This window comes from Barbus barbus (genome assembly GCF_936440315.1).
Source record: "Barbus barbus genome assembly, chromosome: 36".
Lineage (NCBI taxonomy): Eukaryota > Metazoa > Chordata > Actinopteri > Cypriniformes > Cyprinidae > Barbus > Barbus barbus.
This window is the reverse complement of record NC_136714.1, coordinates 14,703,293-14,728,765: the sequence shown is the minus strand read 5'-3', so window position 1 is coordinate 14,728,765 and position 25,473 is coordinate 14,703,293. Positions and strand designations below refer to the sequence as shown.

The 25,473-nt window shown below is 36.8% G+C and overlaps 1 protein-coding gene across 6 annotated transcripts in view; it reads right to left on the bottom strand.

Moving 5' to 3' along the window:
- The window catches only part of LOC306855832 (neural cell adhesion molecule 1-like), a gene marked incomplete at its 5' end in the record, with an annotated part of 280,165 nt that extends 255,850 nt beyond the window's left edge, over positions 1–24,315 (bottom strand). For 2 of the 6 annotated variants that reach the window (XM_079394732.1, XM_079394733.1), the window contains one exon: positions 24,077–24,128. In XM_079394732.1, the coding sequence (XP_079250858.1) occupies positions 24,077–24,128 (52 nt within the window). Of the gene's footprint in view, positions 1–24,076 lie in introns of all 6 variants that reach the window. The other 4 variants (XM_079394737.1, XM_079394736.1, XM_079394734.1 and 1 more) reach the window with 4 other exon arrangements.
- Between the last annotated feature and the right edge of the window lie 1,158 nt (positions 24,316–25,473).

Genomic DNA, 25,473 nt, shown 5'->3' with positions numbered 1-25,473 from the left:
TACTGGAATGCAAGGGCAGGCTTTAAGATGGTTTAGATCCTACCTGTCCAATCGTTACCACTTTGTTCATTTAAATGGGGAGTCATCTCAATTATCACCAGTAAAGTATGGAGTACCACAAGGATCTGTCCTAGGTCCTCTGCTATTTTCAATATAGATGTTGCCTCTTGGTAATATTATTAGAAAATACGGGATTAGTTTTCATTGTTATGCTGATGACACTCAACTATACATCTCAACAAGACCAGATGAAACTTCTAAACTAAGCTAATAGATTGTGTAAAAAATTTAAAAGATTGGATGACCAATAATTTCCTCCTATTAAATTCAGATAAGACAGAGATATTACTTATTGGACCAAAAAACAGTACACAGAATCTCTTGGATTACAATTTACAACTAGACAGATGCACTGTTACGTCCTCTAGTCAAAAATCTGGGTGTTATATTAGACAGCAACTTGTCCTTTGAAAATCATATTTCTCATGTTACAAAAACAGCATTTTTCCATCTTAGAAACATTGCCAAGCTTCGAAACATGCTACCTGTTTCTGATGCAGAAAAGCTAGTTCATGCATTTATGACCTCTAGACTGGACTATTGTAATGCACTGCTAGCTGGTTGTCCTGCATCTTCAATAAACAAGCTACAGATAGTCCAAAATGCAGCGGCAGTTCTTACCAGGTCAAGAAAATATGATCATATTACCCCAATTTTACAGTCTCTGCACTGGCTACCTATTAAGTTCCGTATCATTTACAAAATATTATTACTTGCCTATAAGGCCCTAAATGGTTTAGCTCCTGCGTACCTAACTTGTCTTCTACCACGATACAATCCAACCCGCTCCCTAAGGTCGTAAAACTCTGGATTTTACCTAGGATAGCAAAGTCCACTAAAGGAGGTAGAGCTTTTTCACATTTGGCTCCCAAACTCTGGAATAGCCTTCCTGATAACGTCCGGGGTTCAGACACACTCTATCTGTTTAAATCTAGATTAAAGACACATCTCTTTAGCCAAGCATTCACATAATGCATTTTATAATCTTGTACTGCAGTTACAGTATATCTATCTACATTATTATTATTCTTTAGCTTGGGTTGAACAAATCATTTTTGCTTAGATGGAACAGCAGCTACGCCAATTATGTCTCTATTTGTTTCTCGGTTTCTGTCAGTAATATCCCGTGGTAACTAGGAATTACAGAAACTTCAGTCTGGATCCAACCCTTAAATGATCTGAGATGACCGAACACCTGAGAAAAGATAATGCCAACCCCTCAAAGGACCTCAGAGGATGCCAAAGCTCAGACAACATACAGAATTACCAAATTTTGCCATAAGTTAAATATATTAAGGTTCTGCAATATATAAATATATTGTGGAAGCTTACATTTCCTGTAGAGCTGCTTAGCAATGATTTGTATCGTAATAAGCGCTATACAAATAAACTTGAATTTGAATATATATGTGTGTGTGTGTGTGTGTATGCATGTATGTATGGATGTATGTATGTAATGTGTGTTTGCACACATTTTTTATTTGAGTGTTGATTAATATATATAAAAATAAACAGAACCTGAATTTAATATATATCACAAAAACACATCCAATTCATAATTTTTTTTTTTTAATGGCAATCACATACTACATTATTTGACTGAATCTTCTATTTTACTCAAAAGCACATCACATTAAATAATCTACATGCATTGCGAACAATTTTATGTTGCCTTTCAAAGTCAATGCTAAACAATAACTAACGTAATGGTATGACATTTACAACAGCATCTTCTCCTTAAAGAAGGATGTCATAAGTTAATGGGGCCAGCATGCCCACATGGTTACTATAGTTACCTAGAGTCACACCAACACAGCAGCATCCACACTCCCACACACAGCCACACCTCCACACAAACAGATAATGGGCATCACTGGATACCAATTAGAAACCAGTAGCGCAAATGCGCCTAATGGCACCATTGAATAAAGGACAATAGTGGAGTCTCCTAGAGAAGCTTTAAAGCCCCCTGCCGGCCCCGGTATAAATTGAGGGTCAACGATTAATGAGGTTATTTGTGGTGAGAGGCCTGTGTGCTCTGCAGACCAACCCTCTCCAAGTCCATTAGAGCCGGACTGCTCTAATGACAGATTACTGACAAACGACGCCGTTTGTTTTCAAAGAAAAAGTAATAAGCTTAGGTGAACACAACAGTCATTCTTAATCTCCTAGCTATCTATTATCACTCTGAAATGGGAATGCTGTCCTTTCATATGAAATGTGAGCTGTCGATACGCTGTGGCATCGACAAAGAACCCGTGATCAATCATGGGAGAGCTGCATAAAGATTATTTGGCACCTCCTCATAAAACCTCCACTAAAACAACCTGCCAGAACTAGCCGTTCACCATCTCTTCACAATGACGATAATACAAATGAATATATTAGTGGTTTAACATCTTTTTTGGCCAATTAACAGGCACAAATAACAGGAAGAAAAATGAACGCAGTTAGTTGTTTTGCCATGGGAGGTGCCGCAGGGTTCTAGAGTTCAGACACAACAATCACTACTGTAGATATGTTTCTATCCACCTATGTTAATGCGCATTTTGGATAATCGGATAAAAAAATGCTGGATGGAAACATGAACACATAAATGCTCTCAACTAAGTAGGATAAATTTAAAATAAGAAAACGTGCGCATAAACTATGATGGAAACACTTTTACCGAATAAATTCCAAACAGCAGGCTCTGAAAATAAGATAACGACCGTGTTTCATCTGTGCGCTCTGAAGCTCATAATTTATTGTATACAAAAATTCTTATATACAGTACCTTCTCCTAATGCAGCAAATAACATTTTTCTTTGTGATAGTGCAAGTTAATCAGGAAGTGACGATTTGTTTACTCTTCAGCTTGCTGGATGGAAATGGTGCTTTATTTGCAAATGTTTTATGCAATATTCCAATTTTGTGCATAAAAGTTTGTAACTTTAGATGGAAACATAGCTACTGATTCCTGATGAGTTTGTTTTGTCTAAATCTGTAACGGATGGCAATATATTAATGTTTATCATCACTTTAATGAAGATTTTGTTATTTTCATTAGCACATGCTTGCCCAATCTGGAAGGACAACATTTCAGCTTTAAACTCTAATTAAACGCCAAGTAATGAACCAGGTAATCAAGGTTTTTAGCAGGCTGGTGCTAAACTCAAGAGGACGGTGGCCTTCCAGGAACAGGACTAGGCACCCCTTGATTAGATAATGGAGGTATATTGAAACTTGTCCTATCTACAACATCATCTGGTGAATACAAAAATTAAATAAAACATAAATCATATGGTGAATGTACTGTAAAAACAAACAGACAAACTAATCATGTGAAAATAAATATTTAAATGTATATATTTGTATTGCATTTGTATATATGTCTATAGTAAGAAAAGACAAATTGACACAGTGTCCATAGAAATGAAAGACAAACAATGTCTATTCTAACTTATTTAATGGATTACCAGAGAATTTATAACATTACATAACATGTATTTCTAAATTTAATAATAAATACATACATTTAAAAAAAAAAAACTTCTGGGGAATATATTTAATTAATAAAACAAAGAAGTAATTACTTACATTTAGAGAATATTATACTTTCAATAATATAGTCTATAATATATTAGAATTCCATGATCATGAATAGGATTTAAGAAAAGATACTTTCACAGTATTCATAGAAAAGGACCAAAAAAGTATATTCTAAAGGTCATTGCACACTGAGTCTGAAATTCTCATCCAAAATTTTTGCACCTTAAAAAAATGACCTCACATTGTATCAATCATGTTTACACACTGCATCCGAAACTTTCTTCCGTCATAAAAAATTTGGATCAGGTTTGATTTTCTGCTTTTTGGTATCCGTAGCAAGTATTTTGATAGGAAAGGATGACGAATACTAAAGAAATGAAAAAAGTCAGTGGGCAAGGACCTTAAAGGGGTCATCAGATGCCCATTTTCCACAAGTTTATATGATTCTTTAGGGTCTTTATGAAAAGTCTGTAACATAGTTTGGTTAAAATTTCTCATTGTTAGTGTAAAACAACACCGTTTTTACCCTGTCAAAAACAGCTCTGTCTAACACAAGCTGTTTTCTTGCATGCACCTTTAAATGCAAATGAGCTCTGCTCACCCTGCCCCTCTCTTCCGGGCCGCTCTCTGAGAGACGGTAAACTTTAGCCGCATTCATCATGAAACTTGCTAATTAGAACATTATTAGGAAAGGCGATTCATTAAAAACCCTTACAATCACTTCTTGAGGTGAAGCTGGATTACGAATGATTTCCGCAAACATAAACACATTTAGGTAGATCGGGGCGCATTTCCTTCAGAAACAAACGTAATCCACTGCGTCTTCAGCGTCTTAGATATCTGGAGTAAATGACGACTGCTATGTTGATTATTACATCCAACAACAAAATACTTCAATCGCTTAGGAGTCATTCTTGTCTACATCTGCTCAACAATCTGAAACAATGGCAGACTAATGACAGCTCACTCGGGCGGGTCTAAGGTAAGATACCAGTCCGGTCTGAGCTGAAACGCTACTGTCAATCAACTATCGTGGGAGGGGCCTGTATGTGTGACGTCATACAGACAGGCATCTGCGATCAGCTCGATTTGAGAAAGGGGAAATGATTTAACGAGATTTAAAAAAAAAAACACTGGGTGGATCTTTATCATTATAGGGTATACACACACTGTTAACACACATTTCAGTTCAAACAGCTTGAAAAAGTGCATGTCACATCCGATGACCCCTTTAAAACATTAATGGATTACCAGAGAATTTATAACATTTATAAAGTGATCACTGATACTCTACTGTGCATGAATGACTTATTATGGCTAGTTTTTAATGCTGAAAAATGTTACAGATGATTGAAAGACTGCATATTTAGTTTTTCTTGTGTGTTCAAGTATCACACATGTGGGGAAGTCGTGGCCTAATGGTTAGAGAGTCGGACTCGTAATCAAAAGGTTGCGAGTTCGAGCCCCTGGCCGGCAGGAATTGTAGGTGGGGGAGGGAATGTCCAGCGCTCTCTCCACCCTCAATACCACGACTGAGGTGCCCTTGAGCAAGGCACCGAACCCCCAATTGCTCCCCGGGCGCTGCAGCATGGCTGCCCACTGCTCCGGGTGTGTGTTCACGGTGTGTGTGTGTGTGCATTTGTTCACTACTCACTGCTGTGTGTGTGCACTTGGATGGGTTAAACGCAGAGCACCAATTTCGAGTATGGGTCACCATACTTGACAATACGTCACGACTTTAAACTTTAAACTTTAAATCACAGGTAGAGAATTATAAGAATTTCTTTGTGATTATTGGGATTTTTGGTTGCATAACTGGAATTTCATATATTTTTGTCTCATGTAGCCTGGCTTGGGCCACGCCTCCTGTCACTCTAAGGAAATGTTTGTTTGTGTTTTTAATAAATACAATAATAGGTCCCACTTTATATTAAGTGGCCTTAACTACTATGTATTTACATTTAAATTAATAATTTGGTACAATGCACTTATTGTGTACATACTTGTTTTTACATTGTACTTATATTTAAAAAAAAAAAATACCTGCATGTAATTACATCAGGTAATTAATTTCTAATTACATTTGTAATTACACTGTTGGCCCATCCCTTACACCTTAACCCACCCTTAAGCTTACCCATACCACCAAACCTGTCCCTAACCTTACCCGTATCCCACCTCAATAGCATCAGAAGTGTTTTGCAACACAATATGAACACAATAAGTACATTGTACTTATTTTTTGATGTAAGTACATAGTAATTAAGGCCACTTAAAATAACGTGGGACCATCTTTTCCACCACCTTAGTGATCAGTATCTTTAAAATCCAATATCTACTTTTCTAGAGCTCCTCACAATCCATTTCAAAGGAGCCCAAGAACAATAAAGAGGAAACTGAACTTTTCATCTGGTGGATTCTTCTCAGTGATGAAGCAGTAATGTGAGTGTTCAAACACAGCTGCATCCATACCCTGAGCCCTCCTCGGTCCCTCGGTCCCTCTCTCACTCGCCCCTGGACACTTGCCTTTTATCTGCATACCCTCCATTACAAAGAAATGCACAGCTGTCACTCTGTTGCCCAGAAACCTAATACCTACACAGATGCTGTTCAATCACAGAGTGGACGGGTCGGTTTGACCATGAGGTCATCGGTCAATGAACAAGACAGATTTCCCAGACGCATTGCAGCCAGGCGGCCAAATCAACAGTTTGGTTGGTGGCTAAATTTCATTTGGCACAATAAAGGGCTTATGGATGAAATGCTGTCATGAATAATAGAATAATGATGATCATATCATGAATCACACTGAAACCTAATACAAGAACAGCCTCTCCAGTAAGGCTTGGTGCTATATTAATATTTTATTTATATGATTTTTTGTATTATTTAAATAATTTTAAAAGTAGTTATTTAGATTTTTTGACAGCATTCACACACATATATATATATAATTAATCAGTATGCTTTTCTTTCAAAATAGCGTAAATTCTGATTTTAACCAATAATCATTCTGACCTAACGGCCATCATACATACAAAAATAATATAGTAAAACTACTTTTTAATAGAAAACTGTACACCTTATCCAGCTGTGCCTTAGTTTGATTTAACCCACCAGTAAACAGCTTAAATACATGTAATACATTTCTAATTACATTACAATTACATAATATTACACAGGCATAAGCTACTTAAAATAAAGTGTATCAAGATTATACGTAAGTGTACAAGTAGCTGTATAACAGACTCGGTCTGTTACATATGTGTAACAGTAGCTGCCTATTACATCTACATAATTACAAACTGTAAGTACAGGCTGTTCTATAACTTAGTTACATTTTGTTTCATATAAGTATGGCTACTACTAAGTACTTAATTAGGTAATTAATATGCATTATGACACCTTAAAATAAATTGTTACCGAAAACTGTCTTTAGCATACATTCCTCAAATGAATCATTGAATCAGAATAAATAATAAAAAAGGATATTTGAAACTGATTTGAAATGATCAATTCTAACACCATTTTTATTACAAGATGAGGATGGATGATGAAACAAATCTAATGAAACGCTCTTTAGGAAATTTTATAGCCTAATATACATTAAAATCCTCACAATATTCACAATGTTGTTTGTTATAAACTGCCACCAAAATCATTGTGAATATATTCCCTACCAACACAGAGGCTGGGGAATATTTGATAGCATCAATCACTATGCATGACTAGCCTGGTCAGAGTTTTATGCATTCTCAATAAAGTTGCACTAACAAAACTCAAACAAACCACTAACATTGCTGGTAGAAAGTCAATTCTCCAAATGACTTGCATTCTATCTGATTGAATTGGTCTTTGCCTGTCCCATAATGTCTCACCGCCTCCCCAAATCTGTCTCCAGAGAAGAACAAAAGACATTAAACATTTATTTCAGCTCAAAATGAACGCTTGTTTGTTGGGTTTAAAACAAACTAATTACTGCAGAAACTGTGTCTGCCTCCTGACTGTATTTGTGTATATCAGACATGCTTTTCAAGTCACTGTTGGACATCACCAAGGAGCATAAGCACGTTAGAAAGGGAACTAATTAAGGCTTTTCCACATCTTGGGGAAAAATACTGTCCAGAGACTGTCTTTCCCAATAACAGTAATGAGACGGAGAGATCTAGGGAGCCATGAGGAGTCTTCATTCTCACAAAAGCCAGGGTGAAGCTGTGCACTCGGTCCTGGAAGAGTAGACATGCCCTGTTCTGACTGTGAGGTCTGTGTTTTCCATGCCTCTCCTCTTTGTTTTGCTGACTGCTCGCTGTGATGCTCATTAGGATCCATAAACAATAGGAGCAGCTCTTCTAATGAGAGGCCTTCAAAACTGCCTGCCCATGGGAAGCCGGCCATGCCGCATCTGCCGCTGCACCCGACAAGCATTTGATACTCACCGATTATGGCTGGTGTTATCAATCCAGCGGAAGCTCTTTGAGAAACTCACTTTGTTAACTTCCTAAGGATGCTAAAATTATTCTATGATGTTTACAGATCATTCCAGTTGTAATTTGCAGTTCTGATAGAATGATTAATGAAGGTCACACGGCCTCTGGATGTGGAGATTGCTAAAAACACAGATTACAGCTGTCTCAAACCAAGCTAAAGTGTCATATTACTGGGCGATATATCGCATGCGATTGTCATGCGCATCTCATCAGTAAAGCCGTTTCTGGTTCCGTGCGTAGCTTGTCAGTGATCTACGGCTCTGTGTATTAAATGCCGCTCCATTTGAAAGCAGGTGATGGAGATTTAGCGCTAATCACAGAGCCGGCTTTACTGACAAGATGCGCATGATCATCGCGTTCCTAAAATAGTCAAATACCTTAATTTGGATGAAAATATTTGATTTAAATATTTGATTGAAAAAATAGTTCACCCAAAAATGGAAATATATAAAATACACAGATCAATCCAAAAAAAAAAAATTAAGAAATAGTACATAATGATAGTATAATATAAATAGAACAATAGTATATAATGAGTTTAATGAGCAAATGATGAGCATAGTATTATAAATGAGCATAGTATTACAAATTAATACATGTATATATGAGCATATAATGACAGAATATTACACACACACGTATATATTTGTTTATGAATATTCTGACCTTTTTTATTTGCCATTTTTTAAATTATTTTTTAAGGAACAACATTGAATTATATATATGAGATATATGTGCCAATGTTAATGTACTTGGTCTTGGCAGAATAGATCTGCTACACTGCTGCTGAATTGTTGTTGCTGTTGATTATAGCTGTAGTTGTAGATTATTGCTGCTGCTCCTGCAAGCAAGAACAGGAACTCTCTACTGCCAATGCATATGACGATACGGTAAAGTGAGTATTTAAGACAAACTGCTGCAGCACAAATAGTATGTAAAATAACCCGTAGCAGATTTATACAGGTGGAGCTGGGGAAGGTCGAGGGCTTCAGAGTATATGTTACTATATACTTCCTATAATTTCAAGTCAATCGGATCATTACACACTGAGATATGGATCTCCATGTGTTCACACTGTCTGGCGGACATTTTGAAAGCTGTCACCAAAAGAGGAGCCCCTTAAATGTGCGTTTTTTTTTCATGTTTAAGCCTTTATTTTTGGTAAGTTTCACTACTTATTGTAAAATTAAGAGATTAATGTTCAAACTTTTGCATATTATAACCTGGAACATGGATGTGGGAAATAATTACATTAGATCCAAAAGATAGTTTTAGCAACACAGAGCAGATGCTACAGTTAGCTGACTAGCTGTATAAGATTGTGTGCTACGCTAACATATTACTTCACATACATTACTGGCTTGTACTTTTATATCCATAATATTATAAATCTACAGTTTATTGCTGGTCTGTCGTTTTACAGTGCTGTAATTTTGAAAGGTTTCATATTTTAAGGTGAGCTTAAAGGGTACACTACTATGAAAATCACACAGCTTCAGTGTGAAATCAATAAGAAATAGTATAATTTCATAGATATTGTTAATAATAGTTGTTCATATTAAAATATGTATGAACTTAATACATGACCTAGACTATTTATTTAGCAAAAATCCTTTCATTTTAATAAATATTACATGAAATATATTAAAAATTGTTGCTGCTCCCATTAAGCTCAGTGTGCTCTCTTTAAGCTCTTCCACATTGAATGTCTTCTGATCTTTGGCAACTACAGGTCCTTCTCAAAAAAATAGCATATTGTGATAAAGTTCATTATTTTCTGTAATGTACTGATAAACATTAGACTTTCATATATTTTAGATTCATTACAACACAACAGAAGTAGTTCAAGCCTTTTATTGTTTTAATATTGATGATTTTGGCATACAGCTCATGAAAACCCAAAATTCCTATCTCAAAAAATTAGCATATTTCATCCGACCAATAAAAGAATGGCCATTATGTTCATTTATGCACTCAATACTTGGTCAGGAACACTTTTGCAGAAATGACTGCTTCAATGCGGCGTGGCATGGAGGCAATCAGCCTGTGGCACTGCTGAGGTGTTATGGAGGCCCAAGATGCTTCGATAGCGGCCTTAAGCTCATCCAGAATGTTGGGTCTTGCGTCTCTCAACTTTCTCTTCACAATATCCCACATATTCTCATTGGGGTTCAGGTCAGGAGAGTTGGCAGGCCAATTGAGTACAGTAATACCATGGTCAGTAAACCATTTACCAGTGGTTTTGGCACTGTGAGCAGGTTCTGGTTCAGAAGTGGCTTGACCTGGGGAATGCGGCACCTGTAGCCCATTTCCTGCACACGCCTGTACACGGTGGCTCTGGATGTTTCTACTCCAGACTCAGTCCACTGCTTCCGCAGGTCCCCCAAGGTCTGGAATCGGTCCTTCTCCACAATCTTCCTCAGGGTCCGGTCACCTCTTCTCGTTGTGCTGTGTTTTCTGCCACACTTTTTCCTTCCCACAGACTTCCCACTGAGGTGCCTTGATACAGCACTCTGGGAACAGCCTATTCGTTCAGAAATTTCTTTCTGTGTCTTACCCTCTTGCTTGAGAGTGTCAATGATGGCCTTCTGGACAGCAGTCAGGTCGGCAGTCTTACCCATGATTGCGGTTTTGAGTAATGAACCAGGCTGGGAGTTTTTAAAAGCCTCAGGAATATTTTGCAGGTGTTTAGAGTTAATTAGTTGATTCAGATGATTAGGTTAATAGCTCGTTTAGAGAACCTTTTCATGATATGCTAATTTTTTGAGATAGGAATTTTGGGTTTTCATGAGCTGTATGCCAAAATCATCAATATTAAAACAATAAAAGGCTTGAACTACTTCAGTTGTGTTGTAATGAATCTAAAATATATGAAAGTCTAATGTTTATCAGTACATTACAGAAAATAATGAACTTTATCACAATATGCTAATTTTTTGAGAAGGACCTGTAGTATCAACTTCTCCAGACTGTAAATCGGTGGAAATTCGATGAATATGATACTTGCAATGCCTTTGGTCATTGAACGAGTGTCCGGATGCAGTCTCGGATGAAAGTTCTAATTTTTTGAAGGTTTGGTGGTGTTGGAGTTCTTCAAGTTCTTCTGGGTTTGAAGGGTGATGAACTCCAAAAGATGTTATTCTGGCTCGGTGGTAATTGGGAGTTTCTACCCAGGTAGAAAGGGAAAAAGAGCTAAGAAAGAGATCTGCTGAGATCCGACGATTCTTGTTTGAATGGAAAGTCAAGGCCGCAAGGCCTGGCACAAAAATGTAAGGGTCCAGAAGAGTTCTAGCTCACATCCTCCTCATCCTCTTAGGATCTAACAGAACCGCTAACTGCAGGGGCGTCACTGATGTGAGAGCTTTATCTGCTATAGAGGTCACACCTCTGGGGAGTCAAAGAGCCTATGGAGTCCTGAATTTTTGGAGGGAAGGTTTTACGACTCTTTGTCTCTGAACATGGTAATTTGCATAGGTAATTTGCATAGGTAATTCGGCTGGATTAATGCACAAACTACTAAAAACTCTAAGGACACTAATATGTTGCATAGGTATCAAAATGTAATGTTCACTCTCAATTAGATCATCCGAAGACGAATTGAAAGAGACCAAACATGGTACAGCTAAAGTGATATTAACTAGTGATCTATCGTAAGCATGTATAAAACAGTATACAATACACAAAAACATATGCAAGAACAGTAATAATATACACAATGACCTGAAGATATGGGTGTTCATTCAAAGAAAGGTTTTTCTTTGAATTCATTAGAGAAGAGTCCATTTTTATGGCATAATCTCTTTTTCCTAAGGGGAAATTAAGTGAGTTGCTCTGCCCGCATTCCTTTGAGCAATAAAACAAGTGTTATCAGATGGGTTGCCATGGAACCAGAGGCCTGTTCTGCCTTTCTTAGGTGTTAGATGCATTTCGGGGGAAAGGGTCCACAGACCCTCATAGTTGGCTCTTTGGTTTGGTGAGGGGGCATAAGAGATTATTTGTTAAATATAACAAAACGTTTTGTGTCTGATTGGTCCAAATGCTACAAATTAATGAACACTCATGTTGTTCCTTTTGAATTCCACCAAAAAAGAAAGAGGCCAAAAAAAATTAAAAAAAAACTTTAGTGAATAAATAATGTCAGAATATTCATGTTTGAGTGAATTGCTCCTTTCTAATTCTCCTGTATGCTGATACACCAGGTGTGAAAGTGCAGAAATTTGAATGGGCGATACATTTTAGACCCGAGCACCTCTGTGACAGCCTCATTTATGCACCACAGGAGGGTTAAAATGAATGTTGCTCTGTGCTTTCCCCTCAACAGCGTGCTTCAGAGATGAGGTGAATAACACTAAACTCACAGTTGTTACTCTACTGACACGGCTCCACATCGCAGCCACTCCACACCATCTGTCCTGACCAGAGACAGACAAACAAATGAGGAAGCCTCCTGGCTACAAAGATCAACAATCACCTCCTTCGGCCCTTACAGCAATCTGCTGCACATCCATTGATGCTGCACTAAATGCTTTTCAATCGTCATAGATTTTCCCCACCTGGACCAAGTTTAAAAATAATCAGCTCAATACTGCCAAAGACCACCTGCCTTCTGTGCTGTCTAAGCTAAGATAGCACACGTCTTTTGTGGGTGGAAAGTAGTTTTTAAAGTGGTCTATTTCTGAAATATCATGCTAGTCCTAAAGTAAGAGCAAGGACCTACTGACATCTGATATTTTCAGGCTGAAATGTGAAAAAAGCAGAAAATGCCATTTTAAAAGTCATGAATGGTTGGAGGACATGTCATGGATATGTTCTTGCCTTATGCTAGGGGTGGGCGATATGGGATAAATATCATGTCACGATTTTTTTTAGAAATATCACGATTCACGATTTTATCACGATTCTTTGTCATGTTAGTTTTACTATTTTGGTTTTACAAGTTGTCCGAGCATTACAGCCAAACTAGAAAGACAAAGATGCATGGCAGATATTTAGGCCAAAGTGGGCGAAGATAAAAAATCTGTCATTATTTTATTTTTCTTATAAAAAAATAAGAACAAAGATACACATTACAAATACACATAATATACAAATAAAACAAACAGTGCTTTATTTTCAGGTACAATAGGTGTATTTAGCAGGAGCATTCAATGAAATTTATTGAACAAATATAAAAATAAAACACTAGATAGACTGATTCCTAAAGCAACTGTATTAAAGTTTTTCAGTCAAGAATAATGAGTGATTTTTCTCTTTGCGTTTTTTTTGTTTTGTTAACGTTAAATGAATAGTTCCCCCAAAAATAAATATTCTGTCATCGGTCTGTCAATTCTGTCATAATGTTTTATTTTTATACCATCATTTACTCAAAAGTAGTTTTAAACCTGAATGAGTTTCTTTCTTCTGCTGAACATAAATGCTATTTTGAAGAAGGTGGAAAACCAAACAGTTGCTGGTCCACAGTGACTTCCATAGGATTTTTCTTTCCTACTATCAAAGTCAATGTGGACCAGCAACTGTTTGGTTACCCTCATTCTTCAAAATATCTTCTTTTGGGTTCAGCACAAGAAATTAATAGAGGTTTGGGACAACATGTGAGTGAGTAAATAATGACAGAAATTAAATTTTAGGGTGAACTATCCCTTTAATGACAGTCGACAGCATGTTTAGTGTCCTGTCCCTTTAAGAGCTGCACGCATCTAATATACAGGCACGCATCTGTTTCTCTCTTAACTATTTACTTTCATTTTAGAGATAACCAACTGAGTCTGTATGTAAACCTTGTGTGTTTTGACAGTATTAGCGCAAAAGATAAGTTAGTTGAGTAATCAGGCGCTGTTAGACAGACTTTTTAGTGCGCGTGCTTCAGGTGTATGCGCTCAGAAAAAGTGCACGTCAGACCAGCGCGCGAATTAAACATTTAACCAGCAAGGCTTGTATGCAAATAATGTACTTTTGCGATCGCGAATAAGTGCAGTGTCCTGTCAGAGTAACTCTACTGCTGTATGTCGTGTTGTACAGTACATAGAGACGGAGGTGCCAGAACTGTATTTGACATAATGTGCGCTGTAGCACGATACTACGATATTTCTTAAAAAGCAGATCGTGGAGACATTTTTATCGTCCACGATCAAAAATCGTCATATCGCACACCCCTACCTTATGCCTAACAATAATAAGTATGAGTCAAGATTAATAGTTTACATATTAATCATATATAAATATGTTTCTGTTTGTAATGAATAATCTTTCCAGTTAATCAATGATTACTCTTTTTTTAGCAACATTGAAGGTGAGGAGTCGGGGTGGTGGAGGGATGTTGGAAGACGAGAGATAATGACGGTAAGACTGCTTGGTTATTTATAGGGATTCTCTCTTGTGCTGATTGGATAGGTGGTGTAATTGCTGATGATGAATTGGCCGTGTTAATTATCTGCGCGTGCTCCTCCCGAAATTTGTTAATAAAACATCACATGCTGAAACTACAGTACTGCGACGCAAAAGATAAACGTAATACAACTGAATCTACTGTGCAGCATGATACAATCTCAGCCAATGAGAATATATTGATTGATATACAGTTACACAAACAAAGATAAGCAGAGAAATGAAAATTAAGAGATCAATGAATTGTTCTCTCATTCATTGTTTCACATGATTGAGCCTGATCAGAACGGGGCAAAAAATTAACACTGAAGAGATATTAATTTTTAATTGTTCATTTTAACTGCTTTTAATTGTGATTTTTTTTTTCTGTCTAGTGTGAAAAATAAAATAAAATAAAAATTGTGACATTACCTCAGAATTGTCTTTTCATATTTGAAAAAAGAAAACCTCTTTTTTTTTTAAATGTACAGGTTAATACACAATGTTCAAATTCTCCTCATTCCTAAAACTTCCTTTTTGTGTGGAAAATAAAAGACTATTTTATTTTTCATTTTTTGTGGTGACAATGGTCACCAAAACTGTTTGTTTACCCACATTCTTTAGAATGTTATCTTTTGTGTTCCGCTGAAGAAAGAAAGTCATACATGCTCTTCTCTATTACTCACGCCACTTTTGGAAGTCTGATTCATTGTGATTCATTGATTCATTCAGACAAGAAGTTGTTTAATGAGGAAGCAAATGATGACAGAATTTTCACTTTTGAGTGAAAGTTCATCTATCTCTTTAAAAAAAATAAAATACAGTGACAGAAAGCCTCCAAGTTCCTTGATAATTTGGCTTCTCAGAAGAGGTGTGCATTGCTACCAGAACTGAGAACATATTCGGTTATCTCTGGCTTCTCTTTCCTTTGTTCTTAAAACCTAAACAGATGTTCAAACCAAGGATTTTGCGCCAGTGATCTAACAGATGCCCCTTCAGCTACTGTAACCCACAGGATACATGCAGGAATGAAACCCCTGGTTATGAAAACATCTTTTCAGAATACATAATCCACAGTAATATTTCCATACACAGAGAAAGTAATTTTATACATCCATGATCAAGGAGAGTGAGAAAAATGACTGTGTTGAGAGAACAGACACTTTTTTTTGTCTAAATCCTTAACCTTTGTTGCTCAGAGCGCTGCCGTGCTGCCGAGTCAAAGGAAGAGAAGACTATTTTTGTTCTTTATCACCCAAAACCTCTAAACTCCTTGGAAAAGACAACGACTTTTGCAAGAGTTTGTCTCCCAGCAGGCCTCAGTCCTGCATCCTATCAAAACAAGAAGACAGATGAAGGGATGGACTAATAAAACACCCTGCTTGTTTTTAGCCCAGGGCTAAGATTAATACAGCAAATATTATGGATGTTTGGCAGCACGCATCAAGACCATCACCTCAGTGGTCTTGTATATAAAAGAAAGAAACCGACCATATTTCAAAATCAGCAACTACTGTTAGATTGAACTTGCTTCTTACACTAACCTATACATTTTAAATAGATGGGGAATAACTACCTAAAAAGTAGTAAAGCAACTTTTATTTTTCAGTGATGTAACAATACATAAGTTACTTTTAAAAAGAAGTAGATATATTTTCTAAAAAAAAAAAAAAACACTACACTGTTAATGTGCCATGCTGCTCTATAGCAAGCAAATACAGTTGATAAACAAACATGCTCTTCTTATCAGTCCTCTATTTCTCATGCCACGTTTGGAGGTCTGATTTATTGTGATTCATTGATCCGTTCAGACAAAAGCTGGTTTATTAAATGAACTGCAGATTAATTTGAGTCCTTGAGCAGAAAACCGTAATGTAGCTACATTAAATTTTGTTATTAAATAGTAACAGTTTTTTTTTGTTTAATATTTTAAATATGTGTAGCTCATAGCTTGGCCAGCTACAGTTTTGAAGCAGATTCCCCAACAATGGTGGCACAAACACTTTTTTCTGGCTGTGATTCAGGCGAAAGGAAAGACGAATGACGAGAACGACAAAAGCACAGGAAAAGCAATCAAAGTTGAGGAGGCAATCACAGTGGCGACATCAGACTCTCCATATTCAGCTGAATTGCCTACTATGGGAGCAATTGATTATGTCAACAGCCATATGGCTTTGTGCTGGGAAACTGTTGGTGGGAAATGAATTACCGCACAATGGAACCCCCCTGAATGCCCCGAGTCTCTTTCTATGATTTCATACAAGTAGCAAATCAAACGTCAATGGCATGTACTACTACATTTGCTACCTGGGAACAAACTCACTGATACAGGCATGAAAATTAAAAGCTGAAAAATGCAGATTTGTCCCCTTTCGAGAAAACTGGCAATGGCCAACAATGCAACGGATTGCCAATAAACTGACCACAACTCTCAAAAAAGAATCTTGATGGTAAATACGTGTGCTTGAAATATGATACATCATTGCAAAATGCCCAGGAGACTAGAATGCTCCTATCCATGTGGATTCATCAGTGGATTCATGTGTTGATGGCTATGAGAGAAAAGATGCAGATGTGTACTTTAGAGCTGTCAGTAATGAGTGGTCGCAGCCATACTACAATGGCGTACACATTTGCAATGAATGGTCATCTGTAAAACAGTAAAACACACGCCTGAAGGCAGTGAAATCTCTGCAGTTTAAATTAGAATCAGGTTTGTCTGATCTGATCAGCACGCCTGTGGCAGAATCAGATGTAATACTGCGTTTGATAAGCAGTGGGAGACATACAAGCAGTCTTGTCCAAATTAAAAGCACTCAACCAGACAGGAAACACAGCGAGATAGACTGCTGAAAGATATTTTTAGATCTCCAACGAAAATTAAGACAGAAATGTGCTAAAAATATTCATAACACACTGCTTTTTTTGGACTTCAAGCCATGCTTCTAATTCAAAACTACTGTCTTTGTATTTGCTCTTGTACTTTGGCCCTCCAACCCCCCTGTACTCACTCTTTTGTCTTTTCTCAGGTTATTATTCTTCAAATTTAGGCCAGTGCTTGCAGGGATTCCAGAATGTTCTTTTTGAACATGAACTCACAGGCTTCAACTAAAAGGACTGGGTTATCCACAGGCAAGCATTTCATCATCAACATTGGTTAAATGTTGTAATTTAGAGACATCTTTGAGGCATAATCTTTCCCAGTCAAACTGGAAAAGAACATGTAGTTCCCAAACATAAATTCCTACAGCTCCCTAAAAATGAACTTGAATTCTTACAAGTTGTAGCATCCAGCAGTTGATTTTATTTTTTATTAAGAAAAAGTTGGATTTTTTGTGTTGTTTACAGAAAACTATTAAAAATACAGTTTATTACAATTTATAATGTGTGTTCCATTTGAATATATTTTAAAATAAAAAAAATTTCCTGTGATGGCAATGCTGAATTTTCAGCAGCCATTTCTCCAGTGTTCAGTGTCATATAATCATTCAGAAACATTTCTTATTATTATAAAAAAAAAAAAAAAAACATTTGTGCTGCTTCCTATTTTTGTGGAAACTGTGACAACCAATTTTTTCAGGATTATTTTCATGACTCTTTCAAGTAGGGTTGTAACGTATGAGATTTTCACGGTATGATAATCGTCTCAGAAAATATCACGGTTTCACGGTATATATTAAACAATAATTTTTATCAGTAACAATGACTCTTAAAAGAATAAGAACAAGTTATTTGAGTGAACAAATCCTTTATTGCAACAAACTTGAAATAATTTTAATGAAAGTAAGCCTCCCTTCTGAGGAAAAAAAAAAACAATTACAAAATAGGCCTTATTAATTAAAATGTTAAAGTGTGATATAGATATATATATATCACATTTTAATGTGGTGATGGAGCAGTGGATAAGACACATGCCTTTGGTGTGAGAGACCCGGGTTCGAATCCACAGTGAGACACCAATGTCTCCCTGAGCAAGACACTTAACCCCTAGTTGCTCCAGAGGCGTGCGACCTCTGACATATATAGCAATTGTAAGTCGCTTTGGATAAAAGCGTCAGCTAAATGAATAAATGTAAATGTATATACATATTTTAAAATGTTATCAAATGAAAATTTAACAACTTTTATTTTTGGCAAAGTGCTGCACAACAGTTAAAGTTAAAACATGGACAAACATGATATTCCTTAAAAATAATGTTTAAATATATTAATTATTATAAAGAATATTATTATTGTTGTCATAACTTTTAAGTACATTGTACAATGCTAATTTATTTCTGTCAGGACTTCAAGTTAAATTTAACATTTATTTTGACGGGTTGTAGCAGACCTTTTGAGTTTAGTGTATTTGACAATGGTTTTTCTCAAATAAAAATTATTATTGACAAAATTAGCACAACACTTATCTAATTTCATCGGGACATTCACTAAAATAGTTGACTCTGAATGGATAAAGCTGTGAAAATAGTCCTATAATTATTCTGCTTGCCGCAAGTGGAGGGAAACAGTAACCTTATGAAAGTGCTTTGGGCTGCTCTTATTTGAACACAGTGTGGTAAGGAACTCAAAGTATGCACAGACTTTGTTTTTGGTGGTTTTACCCGGAAATCTACTCTAAATTCCTTGAAGTGGGGTACAATAAAGTTGAATCTTGGCGACGAACATCTCTGGACTGCAGCATCTGAATGTTATTACCATAACAAAAGCCTACAGAATAGCTAGAAGAACATGTTTAAAGTTCAGCGAAATGCATTATTACAAATATCAAAAATAATGCATGATGCAGAGGAACCAACAGTGATACATTCAAACGCAATAGTCTATATCCAGTAACTATTGGATGATGTCACAACCATTATTATGCATTACAACATAATAGATGAGTCATTCAATGGGATTAAGAGACTTTCAAGCTGCACCTTCAAGGTGAAGTGTGTAATTTCTGCGCCCCTGGAGACACCAAAGGGAACTGCAATCTGTTTGTTTGAGCCAGAGGAGGTCTATAATACTTGGTGAAAGCCTTGCATTAGCGTTCCCATTCATCTCAATGGCAGTTTCTCGGCTAGCGCAGGCTCCCCAGGAAGTACGTGAATTGAAATCTGTCATCTTTGCTCATGCATTCAATTCTGGGCACTTTAGTTCCGCATTCAATACTTCAAAAGATTTACATTCAAAATTGCATCATGTCTCAACAATGCAAAGACCTTGATTATAACGGTGTATGTACTTGGCTCAACCAGTGGCATGAGTTTGGGGCATGTATTTATCTGAGAAATAGCAGATAAGCAAAGTTGTCTGAAATTAGTCATTATTTTTACAGTTCTGTTTAGTGCCATTAGTGGTGCAGAAATGACACACTTTCATTTTCCATGAGCCAGCAAAGCAAATAGGAAGAGAGGCAGAAAGTTGTGTTTCTGGTTTAAATGTGGGGGGGTATAAGACAATGTTTACACTTCTCGAAGTTGCCTCTCAGCCTGCGACTTTAGGAGGCCCTTCTACTTGAATTAGGAGAAATCTTTTCAGAGATGAGTTGCAGGGATCAGGAGGTGGCTTTTCAGCATGACAAAACCAAACCCATTTCCCTCCTTTTTTTTCCCCCTCCAACACTCTAAACGCCTTCGGAGCTTACACAATGCAAATCAGTCTGAGTCCCCTTTCAGAGAGTGATTAATATGCATAGACGGCCCATCTTTATCAAACAGCACAAAATGGAAAACAACTGGAGAACATTTGGGACGATTGGATTTCAGTCAGCTTGCGCAAAATAAAATTAATACATTTTTACACGAAGGAGTCACAGTGTGAACAGTACAGCATGAAAGGATTCAAATGTTTTTATCTGGTGAAACATCCAGCAATCCTACAGCATGGGGGCAAATCTCTCTACCAGATCCCAATTCCTTTCAGCTCTGATCTGATACTTATGTTTTCATTGGCATCAGTCTTAGTAAAGCAATACTGTTATGAAATTCACTCTTTAATGACCCTACAGAAGGATTCTATAAGAGGAGAGGTTCAGAGGTGGACCCTTTACCAGTAGAGATAAAATATCAGGTCAAATTTAATGAGACTTTTAAGAGAAGTGATAAATTCATTTTTATTCAGCAGGCATACATTCTCTGAGAAATTTAAAGAAAATTTGTAGAGAGCCTGTCATTCATTTATGTGCCATAAAGAAGACTTGTCCTTGAGTTAAAATCAGTTGATTTAATTATGGTCTGTCTGTGAACCAAAATATATATATATATATATATATATATATATATATATATATATATATATATATATATATATAAAATAAATAATTTGAAAAAACTGAGCACTGAACTTCATGACATTATCTTTAAAAACTAACAAAAACACCTGAAATATGAACAAATGCCTGCACACACTAAAAAAAAACCAAAGTGCAGAAAACTTAAAAGTTTAAGGCAACCAGCTTTAGCAGATTTTTTTGTTTTCTCAACTTGTTTTGTAGGAGATTTATGAGTTCTCAACTTTAGATTTTTTTACAGTGAAAAGCACCAAATTATATGTATATATGTTTTTTTTTTTCTTACCACATTGTTTCTGTTACTCAGCCAAAAGATCCAAGTAATTTTACTCTCTTCCAGTACTTTCATACTAGCTTTGAACTTACTACAGACAGAGGAGTTCCAGATGTTCAAATCTTTATTTTCCTTCAAGTGTTAACTAATCTACTATTTTGCCCTCCTCTTGAGGTCAGGGACACGTACAGTATTTAAAGCCCCCTAAACTTCTTTTATATCTCTTTAAACTTCTTCAGAGGCTGGTTTATAAGACTCCCTATTTGGCTCTTTGTACTTTTAATTCACTGAAGCACAGCCTGAAGAAAAGCAGTTATTCGTGATGTATTTAATCTGTATTCAGCACACGCAAACAGCTCTCTGTCAACATCAACATGTCAGCACCATGCCTCTACACTATAACAGTCACTTTAGTGATGTATAGAGATAAGGAGTGGCGGTGAGGGAGCAAAAAAAAAAGACAGATGCAGGTGTTCTGTACAATTACACCTCAAAAGCATTGTTTAAACCACCACATGCTTTAAAACTGTTAATATTATTTCAAGGCTTCACTCTCTATCCTTTTATCTCTTGATGTACTTCCTCTTTTTCACACATACACATTGCTGATGGTCGGGTGAGAAACTGAAACGACACCTAGATATTAGACAGCTAGGCATTATACATAAGCACATCTTACTTACACCTTATAATTAACAATTATATTTTTCCTATCTATATAAGGACATACATAAGTCCTGAATACTTTAATGGTGTACATAAGATAAACTTCCAAAGATTTCATCTAACAATAACTGTACTGTATATAAAAGCAAACACACTAGACATGAACTCCATCCCTTTTTAAACAGGACACATGTACGGACTGCACTTTTTAACATCCTGCCCTAATTACACACAAATTAAGGATGCCTTCTATAACCTGCCAAACACACCAGGACAAACACCCACACCTGCTAGGAGGAACCTCAGACCTGCTCAAACCAGCTGCGAGGTTTGTGAAGTCCTGCCACGACAAAAGGGCAACCAGTGGCACAGGACCACCGACTGGAAAATAACATCATCCCTCTGCATCACGCATACAAATCATAACCACTAACGGCTATCACTGTACAACACCACTCCATTTCACCAAGCACTTATGTGTTAATATAATATACAATCTGAGTCTAATAGCTATATATATCCATAATGTGCATTCAATACATTTTTGACCCTGGACCACAAAGCCAGTCAAGTTGCTGGGGTATATTTGAACCAATAGCCAGTAATACATTGTATGGGTCAAAATGATTGGTGATTGGTGATGAAGTATGGGTCTTTTATGCCAAAAATCATTAGGACATTAAGTAAAAAAAATGTTCCACAAAGATATTTTGTAAATTTGTTACCGTACACATCAAAACTTAATTTTTGTTTAGTAATATGCATTGCTAAGACCTTCATTTGGACAACTTTAAAGGTGATTTTCTCAATATTTAGATTTTTTTTTTGCACCCTCGGATTCCAGATTTTCAAATAGTTGTATCTCGGCCAAATATTATCAAATCCTAACAAACCATATATCAATGGAAAGCTTATTCAGCTTTCATATGATGTGTAGATCTCAAAATAAATAAAAAATGGACCCTTTTGTGGTCCAGAGTCACATTTATAAACACACACACACACATATGCATACGCATACATATCTGTATTACATATTTGTCTGAATCACTGCAGACAGCCTATTTTGATCTCATTAAAAACCAATTAACATCTGGGTAAATATAAGATTAATGACTACTTGCATTTTTATTCATTTCTTTTTTTATCCTAGATATCTTTAATGTTGTGCATATGTGCACAAGTATAATGTTAATGCGTTGGCAATATAAGCTTCTGTTTTGCCATGAGAAAGAGAGGTTGGGGAAGGAGGGGAGGGGGAGGTGGAGGGGGTGACAGAATATAATTCATTCCCGCCCAAGCCTTACTTTCTGATTGGCTGGAAATGATCGTCCATGCATTCGAATAATTTCCCGAATAATCACATGAAACATTTTTGGAACAGTTCCATTTATCATTCTTATTTATGCACCGTACTCATAAATCACACTTTCGCTTAGTTTTCTAATTGGCTGCCTGGTCTGCTTGTAAACAGCCTGGATATTCATTATAAATGCATGAGAAGTGTAACTTCAGTCTTTAAAAGAATGTTGCAGGCGTTTACTCACACTCATGCTGTTCTAAACCCGTTTGACTTTATTTCTTCAGTGGGATACAAAGGCACAGGCAAAAGCTTAGAGACAGACAGCCTTAGTCACCGTTCACTTCAATTGCATCTCTTCCCATACAATGAGAGTGAATGGTGACTGGGTCTGTCACTCTGACAACATCTTCTTGAAGAAAGAAAGTAAAAGAGAGGTTTGAAACAACATAAGGGTGAATAAATTATATAATTTTTAATTTATCGCTGAATTATTACTCAAACAATCACAAGGATAAACTAATTCAAGGGTAATGCAGAGATGTTCCAGTCGCTCAACACGAGAGCTCTCAGCTGCGCCAGCACCACCGTGATATATCCAGAGTGAACAACACACGGATGAAAACACACACATTAAAAAACACCACACAATAAACTTTGGCTGGTTAATGTGACGGCTTAGTTGGCGATATGTTTACACAACACACCAGATGGTTGTTTTTCCTGTCCCCCAACACAAATCTCAAAGGAGCCAATGCGCAGTAATGTCCACACAACCATAAACAACGCAATTTCGCGCTCTTAAAATGTCAAGTATCACTCCAAGAAGTGCGGTTTGTTTTTACACAGGGATGCTAGACTTCATATCCCAACAAACCGGTGCCAGTTTGGTAACATGTGCCAGTTTGGCAAGGATGAAAATAACAGAGTTTGTTTATTAAATGAAACGGACGGCTAGATATAAAGCGAGGCAGTTTGCGAAGCTGTATCACTGAATGAACCAGCTCAGACTACCTCGCATCCTCATCCTCAAGCTCGCTATTACTGCTTCTGTGCGCCACGACAAACAATGACGTGAAAGGATACAGCCTAACAGTGCAACTGATACAAGTGCATCTTACCTGCATAACCAAAGAAAAGAAATGTCCAAATGAGATCCCTTCTCTGAAGCATTGCAATCTCTTCCAAAGGTATGCTCCGTGTAGAATAGGTAGAGAGAGTTGGTTCAGTTTTTATCTAAATAACTACGATGCTTTGTCCCTGTTTCAGGTTGCTGTGATATCATGAATTGGTCCTTAGCCGTTGACACAGAATGCGCTCCGAGCAGCACAGCGAATGAGTGACAAGAGCCGCAGCACGCACAGCATGAATTCATCCGCTAGAGCTTGCGTGTATGGAGCGCGCTGGATTCACGGGCATAAACTAGTGCGCGCACTTTATTCAGTCTGGTGCCGCGGCAAATCACAAACAGCAGATGGTGCGCTCGGAAAATCTCGTCATGGACTACCGGGGTTATTCGGATTAGGAATTCTTGTAAACTCGACAATGGTTACCGGTCAGTGGCGGGTTTTGTTTCCCCTCACCAGGCTCAGAATAGAGCGGATGTGAGAGGCGTCGCAGTAATCACAGTCCTTTCACCTATTGCACGTCCTCACGCAAATGCAAGGGGAAATACAGTCAAACAAACAGAACGCAAGAGAGTATTGCTCCATTAAAATTTTATTAACTATACTGCATTTTTTTCCTTTCTTGGGAATAATGTGTGTTTTTTTTTGGTGGCATAAAAATAGGCTTTGGTAGGCATAATGCATGGAAGATTTTTACAAAATTGTCAGAAAACAAAAACAGTTGCTAAATAGCAGGTGCTTAACTATCAAATGCAAAACAGAGCCAACTGTAGAGGGATAGTTCTGCTATCATTTATTCAACCTGATGTTGTTACACACCCATGACTTTGTTTCGTACGTTTGTGGAAAAAATTGAATTCCAAAATATGAATCCTAAATAACCAAATAGTTTCCCCGCAGAAGAATGCTAAGAAAAAAATAATAGTAAATTATTTAAACAATTAATAAAATATTTACCAATCCACAAAAATATGAAATCTATTTTTTGAAATCTATTTTATTCATTTTTTTATGTTTAATGTCCATTTATTTTTAATGTTTACTTTGTTTTTGTCTACTTTGTTTAATTTTTAGAATATGTGAGAAATCTAGAGACTCAACAATGTACTTACTGTGGTCTTCAGATCCTCTGTGATGGCGGTAAAAGGAAAGATAGATGACTTGTGATTTGCCAATGTCCTGGTTTTGTCCCATGAAAAGGTCAATAACAATAATTCCCTACAGACAAGATAGGAGATGCATGAGGGGAGCATTGCTTCAGACTTATCTCAGTAATTTGTAGCTGAATGTGAAACTGCATTCCTTGAACTGTCAGAGGTTAGAGAAGAGAGGGCTCCTCAATCTCCGTTTTCAATCAGAATTCCACCCGGTGAGGTGAAAGCATTGCAAAT